Genomic DNA, 9,372 nt, shown 5'->3' with positions numbered 1-9,372 from the left:
TTTCCCTTGTGTGTTGCAAGGGTTTTCCACGTTAAAATCTCATGTCCCCTGTAGTGTTTTACTTTTCGTTCTTCGTTTATTGTGCTTCTCGATTATAACATAGTCAGCGCTAGGAACCTTGAGAATCAGAGAAAGGATACCAAAATCGAGCCTGACAATGTCTATGCACCCTAGCGCAAAATCATTAAGGATATGCATGACCCGATGTACTCTTACCAGAGGCCAGCAACGTTTGAAAAAAAAACACCAGGAACCTGTCTGGTTCCGACGCCGTGTCGGTTTTCATCTCCTTCACAATTTCCGCAAGGTCAGATTCCGAAAAGGTTAGGGTCAGCTGAACATTCTCGTCCTCCGACACTCGTCCCGCCACACCCCATGTGAGCGGCGACATGCCACACACCCTAAGAGCCGAGGTGCCTAGCAAATTTCTATAGAACGCATATATGTGTTCCTGAACGAGCCCAGATTCAGAAATCACCCCATCCCTAGTCCAGCGCAAGGATATCGTACATTTCCGGCGTCTTCCATTTGCTACCGAAATGATGTTCTCCCTGCTAAAGACGATGACATGTCGTTAGACATCTTGTAGTCCACCCTGCATACAAAGGAGCGGCCAGGCAAGGCCGAGCAAATGGCACGCAATTCCTTTATCTTGTTGGTTTTGCGTGTGAAAAAACCTATGCACTCTTTCTTAGGTGAGGACAAACCTCCCGCTATCTAGACATCGATGGATGTGGAATGATCGATCAGTGTGAACGATCCATTAACGATTAATCCACGGCTAGGACCCTACATACTAGCGTACACGGTACACGGCAGGCGCACGCACAGCTAACACACCAAGAAACGTTCGGTAATGGCGACGGCGGCTACTGGCATCGCGCCACCGGTGATCATCGTGGGGGCGGGGCCGTCGGGTCTGGCGGCGTCGGCTTGCCTGGCGCGGCGCGGGGTGGCGAGCCTGGTCCTCGACCGCGACGACTGCGTGGGCTCGCTGTGGCGGAAGCGCGCCTACGACCGCCTCCACCTTCACCTCCCCAAGCAGATCAGCGCGCTCCCCCACGCGCCGCACGCCGATGACGCCCCGGACTACCTCCCGCGCGACTACTTCGTCCGCTACCTCGACGCATACGCCGACCGCTTCGACGTGCGCACGCGCCTCCGCCGCGAGGTCCGTGCCGCGCGCTTCGTGGACGGGCGGTGGGAGGTGGAGGCCGTCGACCTCGGCACCGGCGATGCGGAGCGGCACGCGGCCAAGTTCTTGGTGGTGGCCACGGGGGAGTTCGACGAGAGGGTGCTGCCGGAGGTGCCCGGGCTGGACACGTTCACCGGCGAGGCCATGCACTCCAGGGACTATGCATCCGCCGAGGGGATGCGTGGGAAAGCGGTGCTCGTCGTCGGGTGTGGCAACTCCGGGATGGAGATCGCCCTCGACCTTGCCGAGGGCGGCGCCGCAACCTCCATCGTCGTCCGCGGCGAGCTCCACCTGATGACGAGGGAGATCATGAGCGCGTCCACGGCGCTGTTCGCGTACCTTCCCGTCTGGATGATCGACAAGCTGACGCTGCTCGCGTGCTTCCTCGTGTTTGGCGACACCGCCAAGCACGGCCTCCCACGGCCCGCCCTCGGGCCCTTCGCCAGAAAGCTGCAGATCAACGCCTACCCTGTCATCGACGTCGGCACCTACGACAAGATCAAGAACGGCCAGATCCAGGTGCTGCCGGCGATGACGAGCATCGACGGGGACGTGGTGGAGTTCGCCGACGGCACACGGCACCGCTTCGACGCCATCGTCTTCGCCACCGGGTACCGCAGCACCGCAAAGAAGTGGCTCAAGGTTCGTGCGGCGCGTGTGCGCCAAGAACCGATTGGTTTTGAACTGAACTTCGCGCAGCTAATTCTGAAATGGACGGTTGCATCTTAAATTTGGTTTCAGAGCCACGGCGACGGGCTGATCGGCGACAACGGGATGGCGGCCGGGAGATCGCCCAAGGGGGAGAATGGGCTCTATCGCGCGGGGTTAGCGGGGAGAGGGATCTATGGCAGCTTCACGGACGCGCAGTTTATCGCCGAGGATATCAGCATGCAGCTGCAGGGCTCCGGCGAGTCAGCCAACAACACCGGCAATGTGGGCTAGCTAGCAGCCACACCCACATGTTCACGGGCCAGCTAGAGAGCAGTGTAGTGTACTCGGGTGGAGCCAGGATTTAGACATAGGGATTAGGGAGACGAGATGATGATGGTCGCACGGATGATGGTCGCATGTGATACAATTATATGATTTCAGTATGGCTGTACTCCTATTCATTTTCAGACATATTACAAGTATAAATTATACTTCATCCATTCCAAAGTTTAAGGCTTATATTGTTTTTAGAAACTCAAACTATATTAAAATTCACTAAGTTTTTACCAAAAATCATTAGCATGCAAAATATCAAATCAATATCATTAGATAGATACTTTAATATATTTTATATGGTATCTATAAAATCTCATATTTATTCATAGATTTTTCTAAAAATTTAGTCAAACTTTATTTGGTTTGATTTTTAAATAGAAATATAAGGCTTAATCTTTGAAATGAAGGTAGTACTAGTTAAAGTTGTAAGTTGTCGATCAAAAATATTTGAGGACGCATTACATTTTAGGACGTAGCGAGTATTTCAGGATGTATCATGCTAAAAAAATGGCATTTTTCATATATCAACATGTGTTTGGAAAAAAAAACATTACATGATTTTTTTATAAAGGGTACTGCAAGAAAGCAATATACTAATGCCAGTATGGATGCGCATAGCCAAAAGAAGAAGAAAAAGCTAAGAAAGAAAAATCCCGCAACATTGTTCCGGTACTTGTAGCCGCAACACAAACTCCACCAAGAAAAACACATGAATTTCAAGTTCTCTAAAAGCCACGCCTCTAAGAAGCAAACAACCCACACGCGTCCTCGTCACTCAATTATAGATTTTAGATTTTGACCCTTAAGAAGGTCTCCGCTCTCAAAACAATACCTGCAATAAGGACATTAACAGGCACAACCAATTAAGGTCAGGCCTTGAATTTTTACCCTGGAACGTAATACTTTGAACTCCACTTATGCTATCGCCCCCACTTGCATACCGCTGATACGAATCCCAAAGCACCAAGAATTTTTTTTCATCGCCGCAAACACTCAAACCACAATTACTAGTCCTTAGATCTCAGCTTCCATGACATTGTACGCCTCTCACATCACCATGAAACGAACAAGACATGTCCGACCATGGAAACAAATGGTAGAGCTTCGCATCGCTCCCTCTTGAACCAACTGATCGGAAAAAACATGGGTGCGCACGATCAAATTCCATCCGATCCAGGAATCTCATGGCATAAGTCGCCCAAGTAAATTCGTCGGTGGAGTCTTCCGGAACTCGACACTCTGGCCAGATCAAGGAGGACATGCATATGACAAATCTTTGTCTTGGCGTGAGAGGAATCCAGATGAAGAGGTTGTTCGGACCTCCATGTCTCCGCCTGAGCAGCGCCACGAGGCAAGATGCGACGACACGCGCTAGAAGCCCCACCGCAATGCAGACCAACACGAGGTCCAATTCGTCCCAGATCGAGCCCACTTGTGCCAGCCTTCGCGGCGCATCGACGATCACCGCTGCCTCTTACTACTACTTCGCCAGGCCTTGTTGCACCACCACCTCACCAGCTCGATGGCCACCGCCTCCGCTCATAACGCCGTACGACGCAGTTCTGCTTGAAAGATGGGCCGCTTGGTATGGCTCCAACACCCTCTTCCTTGTACAGACGTACGTTGCCACCACCATCGGTGCTAGCGGCTGCTGCGGGAGGGCTCAGGTTGGGGCTAGTTGGGGCAGGGTAGGGGAGGCCTCCGGAGTCGTCGCGGCTGAATTTATGTTGCTGGCACTAAAGTAAAACTATTCCTACATCAAAAAAAATCATCAGATGTATTGGATTTCGATGTACTTATTAGAAATAAAGAGATGGAAAACAATGATACTTGAATTGCTCCATATGGTACTAGTGCCAAACGTTGATCGTCGGCATATGAGACCCCACTTCTGACACATGGTTTTGTGGGTGAAGTTAGTTTTCAGTGAACTGAGAATTAATTATACTACCTCTGTCTATTTTTAAATGTTCAAAATTTGTCTAAATTTGAATGTATCTAGACACACTAGATACATTTAAATTTAGACGAACCTTCCGACATCTATTAATGAACGGGAGTACTATTTATAGTAATATGAACTTAAAAGGAAAATAAAGGAAAAGACGTGGGAGAAAAGTCTACAAATTCCCTGGGAAAGACGGTCAGATGAGACTTAAATAGTGCAGTATAAGGTAGCGTAACAAAACCTCCCGTCGCATTTTTTTTCGTATGCATTTTTCTATGGCCAGCATCTCCACCCCGCCATTATCTTGCCCACGTCGCCCATGGCGTCCTCCTCGCCGCCGCACGCGAGTCCCGCTGCAGCCCATGGCGTGCTCCTCGCCGCCGCACGTCGTGGAGGATTTGCGCCCTTTCCTCCAACTCTTCAGCGACGGCTCGGTGATCCGCTTCCCTGACCCGTTCCCTCCCCCGTCTCCGCCGCCCGACCAGCCCGTCGTCGAGTGGAAGGACGTGGTGTACGACGCCAGCCACATGCTCAAGCTGCGCATGTACAAGCCGGCAGACGCCTCCTCGGGGAAGAAGCTCCCGGTGCTCGTCTACTTCCACGGCGGCGGGTACATACTGGGCAGCTTCGAGAAGCCCAACTTCCACGCCTGCTGCCTCCGCCTCGCCGGCGAGCTACCGGCTGTGGTCCTGTCCGTGGATTACCGCCTCGCCCCGGAGCACCGCCTCCCCACGGCCTTCGACGACGCGGAGACTTCCCTTCGCTGGGTGCGCGGCCAGGCAGCGGCGGGCGAGAACGCCGACCCCTGGCTCGCGGAGTCGGCGGACTTCGGCAGGGCATTCCTCTGCGGCGACTCGGCCGGCGGGAACATCGTCCACCATATGGCCGTCCGCGCAGGGCTGGGCAGCCTCAGTCTCGACCCCGTGCGCGTCGCCGGGTGCGCCATGCTCTGCCTGATGTTCGGCGGGGTGCCGGAGTACGACAAGCTGTGGCGCCTGGCGCTGCCGTTGGGATCCACCGCGAAGAGCCAGGACCACCCGCTGGCCAACCCGTTCGCGCCGGGGAGCCCGGCGCTGGACGGCGTCGCGCTTCCGCCGGTGCTGGTGCTGGTTGCCGGGCGCGACAAGCAGCGCGGTGCCACCGTGGACTACGTCGCTAGGCTGAAGGCCATGGGGAAACCGGTGGAGCTCGTGGAGTTCGAGGAGCAGGGCCACGCGTTCTTCTACTATGAGCCGTACGGCGATGCAAGCAACGGTGTGGTCCGTGCCGTGAAGCGGTTTATCTTGGCCGACGACGGCACCGTCTCCAACTGATCTTTTAGGCCCGTTTTATTCGGATGTCCATTTTGTTTTGTAGGTGTAGTAGATGTACCCATTATTCAAAAATATATTTTCAAATGTTAAAAGATAAATTTGGAAAAAACATTAGGTGTACATTCACACATTTTATATCCGCGGACAAAGTGTCGCGAAAGAATAACATTCTTTGATTCTTTTTGACATTTAAACAAATATTTGAAATGTATTTTGTATAATAGATGCATTTAAATCTATAAGCCAAAACACGACGTTCCGTGTTCTCTCTTCACTATGGTTATTAGGTTGCGCTGTTTTTGAACGTGTTTGGTGTCTTGGAGACCTTTTGGCCCGCATCCGGAGAGACAAAAGTGGGTTGTTTGATTGGTTGGGCTCCCCCACATTGTTGCATAGCATAGTTTCTAAAACAATTTTGGGTCTCCTCCGGAAGAAACGGCCTAATTGGCTGTTTTTGTGAAACTTGTCCCCGTGTTGGCTGTTGCAACCATTGCACGCGTGGAGAAAACGCAGTACACGCTTCATTTACTCATGTGCGCCAGTCTCCAATCCAGTCACCAATCACCAGTGACCACCCTCACTCTCTCTCTCTCCCCTCACTCGGGGTATATAATGAGCCCGGTGCTGGATGACGTCGCGCTTCCGCCGATGCTGGTGCTGGTTGTCAGGCGCGACGAGCAGCGCGGTGCCACCGTGGACTACGTCACTCGCCTGAAGGCGATGGGGAAACCGGTGGAGCTGGTGAAGGAGATATGCCCAAGAGGCAATAATAAAAGTGGTTATTATATATCTTTATGTTTATGATAAATGTTTATATACCATGCTATAATTGTATTAACCGAAACATTGATACATGTGTGATATGTAAACAACAAAGAGTCCCTAGTATGCCTCTTAACTAGCTTGTTGATTAATGGATGATTAGTTTTCATAATCATGAACATTGGATGTTATTAATAACAAGGTTATATCATTGTATGAATGATGTAATGGACACACCCAATTAAGCGTAGCATAAGATCATGTCATTAAGTTATTTGCTATAAGCTTTCGATACATAGTTACCTAGTCCTTATGACCATGAGATCATATAAATCACTTATACCGGAAAGGTACTTTGATTACATCAAACACCACTGCGTAAATGGGTGGTTATAAAGGTGGGATTAAGTATCCGGAAAGTATGAGTTGAGGCATATGGATCAACAGTGGGATTTGTCCATCCCGATGACGGATAGATATACTCTGGGCCCTCTCGGTGGAATGTCGTCTAATGTCTTGCAAGCATATGAATAAGTTCATAAGAGACCACATACCACGGTACGAGTAAAGAGTACTTGTCAGGAGACGAGGTTGAACAAGGTATAGAGTGATACCGATGATCAAACCTCGGACAAGTAAAATATCGCGTGACAAAGGGAATTGGTATCATGTGTGAATGGTTCATTCGATCACTAAAGTCATCGTTGAATATGTGGGAGCCATTATGGATCTCCAGATCCCGCTATTGGTTATTGGTCGGAGTGAGTACTCAACCATGTCCGCATAGTTCGCGAACCGTAGGGTGACACACTTAAAGTTGGATGTTGAAATGGTAGAACTTGAATATGGAATGGAGTTCGAATATTTGTTCGGAGTCCCGGATGAGATCCCGGACATCACGAGGAGTTCCGGAATGGTCCGGAGAATAAGATTCATATATAGGAAGTCATTTTATAAGATTTAAAATGATCCGGAAGGTTCTATGGAAGGTTCTAGAAGGTTCTAGAAAAGTCCAGAAGAAACCACTTTGTAAGGCGGAGTCCCAAAGGGACTCCACCACCATGGCCGGCCAACCCTAAAGGGGGAGGAGTCCCAAGTGGACTCCCCTAAGGGGGCCGGCCACCCCCCCACAGGTGGGATTCCCACCTTGGGTAGGTTTCCCTATCACATGGAAGGTTTTGGGTTCGGGTCTTATTCGGAGACTTGTAGTCCAACACTTGGGGCTTCCACCTATATAATGAGGGCCAAGGGGAGGGGGCCGGCCACCCCAAACAAGCACAAGGTGGCCGCACCACCTCAAGTGGCCGGCGCCCCCCTCTCCCCAAACCCTAGCCGCCCCACTCCTCCACATCCCGCACGCTTAGCGAAGCTCCGCCGGGTTTCTCCACCACCACCGACACCACGCCGTCGTGCTGCCGGATTCAAGAGGAGCTACTACTTCCGCTGCCCGCTGGAACGGGGAGGTGGACGTCGTCTTCATCAACAACCGAACGTGTGACCGAGTACGGAGGTGCTGCCCGTTCGTGGCGCAGTGATCAAGATCTTCTACGCGCTTTTGCAAGCGGCAAGTGAACGTCTACCGCAGCAACAAGAGCCTCATCTTGTAGGCTTTGGAATCTCTTCAAGGGTGAGACTCGATAATCCCCTCGTTGCTACCGTCTTCTAGATTGCATCTTCGCTTGGATTGTGTGTTTGCGGTAGGAAAATTTTTGTTTTCTATGCAACGAATCCCTACAGTGGTATCAGAGCCGTGTCTATGCATAGATGGTTGCACGAGTAGAACACAATGGTTTTGTGGGCGTTGATGCTCTCGTTGTCTTTAGTTTGAGTACTTTGCATCTTTGTGGCATAGTGGGATGAAGCGGCTCGGACTAACTTTACATGACCGCGTTCATGAGACTTGTTCCTCGTTCGACATGCAACTTGTATTGCATAAGAGGCTTTGCGGGTGTCTGTCTCTCCTACTATAGTGAAGATTCAATTTACTCTTCTATTGACAACATTAGTATCAACGTTGTGGTTCATGTTCGTAGGTAGATTAGATCTCTCTCGAAAACCCTAAACCACGTAAAATATGCAAACCAAATTAGAAACGTCTAACTTGTTTTTGCAGGGTTTGGTGATGTGATATGGCCATAATGTGATGATGAATATGTATGAGATGATCATTATTGTATTGTGGCAACCGGCAGGAGCCTTATGGTTGTCTTTAAATTTCATGTTGAGTAGTATTTCAAAGTAGTTGTAATAGTTGCTACATGGAGGACAATCATGAAGATGGCGCCATTGACCTTGACGCTACGCCGATGATGATGGAGATCATGCCCGAAGATGATGGAGATCATGTCCGTGCTTTGGAGATGAAGATCAAAGGCGCAAAGACAAAAGGGCCATATCATATCACATATGAACTGCATGTGATGTTAATCCTTTTATGCATCTTATTTTGCTTAGATCGCGACGGTAGCATTATAAGATGATCCCTCACTAAAATCTCAAGATAATAAAGTGTTCATCCTTAGTAGAACCGTTGCCAAGACTTGTCGTTTTGAAGCATCTCGTGATGATCGGGTGTGATAGAATCAACAAGTGCATACAACGGGTGCAAGCCAGTTTTGCACATGCGGATACTAAGGTGGCCTTGACGAGCCTAGCATGTACAGACATGGTCTCGGAACACGTGATACCGAAAGGTAGAGCATGAATCATATGGTTGATATGATGAACACTTTGAGTGTTCGCCATTGAAATCACACCTTGTCTCGTGATGATCGGACTTAGGTGCGGTGGATTTGGTTCGTGTGATCACTAAGACAATGCGAGGGATATTGTTTTGAGTGGGAGTTCACCTAGATTTTTAATTATGTTGAATTAAAATTTGAACTCAATTTGTCATAAACTTAGTCTAAACTTTTGCAAATATATGTTGTAGAGATGGCATCCCCAATCAATTTTAACCAGTTCCTAGAGAAAGAAAAACTTAAGAGCAATGGTAGCAACTTCACCGACTGGTTCCGTCATGTGAGGATCTTCCTCTCTGGCGGAAATCTGCAATTTGTGCTTGATGCACCGCTAGGTGACCCTCCTGCAGAAACTGAAACCGATGAAGTAAAAGCTGTTTACGCGACTCGGAAAACTCGGTACTCTCAAGTTCAGTGTGCCATCCT

General features: G+C 49.8%; 2 protein-coding genes across 2 annotated transcripts; both read left to right on the top strand.

Annotated features, from left to right (window-relative positions):
- Nucleotides 1–725: 725 nt before the first annotated feature.
- On the top strand, nucleotides 726–2,346 carry LOC127292772 (probable indole-3-pyruvate monooxygenase YUCCA11). The gene is made up of 2 exons (XM_051322228.2): nucleotides 726–1,837; nucleotides 1,937–2,346. The coding sequence occupies exons 1-2, from the start codon at nucleotides 857–859 to the stop codon at nucleotides 2,135–2,137; spliced, it is 1,182 nt and encodes a 393-aa protein (XP_051178188.1). The 5' UTR covers nucleotides 726–856; the 3' UTR covers nucleotides 2,138–2,346.
- Nucleotides 2,347–4,355: 2,009 nt separating this feature from the next.
- LOC127292773 (strigolactones hydrolase CXE15-like) lies at nucleotides 4,356–5,541 on the top strand. The gene has a single exon (XM_051322229.2). It carries the CDS (start codon nucleotides 4,394–4,396, stop codon nucleotides 5,441–5,443), a length of 1,050 nt encoding a protein of 349 aa, XP_051178189.1. The 5' UTR covers nucleotides 4,356–4,393; the 3' UTR covers nucleotides 5,444–5,541.
- Nucleotides 5,542–9,372: the final 3,831 nt, after the last annotated feature.

This window comes from Lolium perenne, chromosome 4 (genome assembly GCF_019359855.2).
Source record: "Lolium perenne isolate Kyuss_39 chromosome 4, Kyuss_2.0, whole genome shotgun sequence".
Lineage (NCBI taxonomy): Eukaryota > Viridiplantae > Streptophyta > Magnoliopsida > Poales > Poaceae > Lolium > Lolium perenne.
The sequence above is the reverse complement of the archived record's forward strand: the minus strand, read 5'-3'. Positions and strand labels throughout refer to the sequence as shown.

Excerpts from the sequence above, each read along its gene's own strand:
- LOC127292772 (XM_051322228.2), top strand. The coding sequence starts at position 857 with ATGGCGACGGCGGCTACTGGCATCGCGCCACCGGTGATCATCGTGGGG. Across the intron at positions 1,838-1,936 it reads CCGCAAAGAAGTGGCTCAAG|AGCCACGGCGACGGGCTGAT; the intron begins GTTCGTGCGGCG and ends ATTTGGTTTCAG.
- LOC127292773 (XM_051322229.2), top strand. The coding sequence starts at position 4,394 with ATGCATTTTTCTATGGCCAGCATCTCCACCCCGCCATTATCTTGCCCA.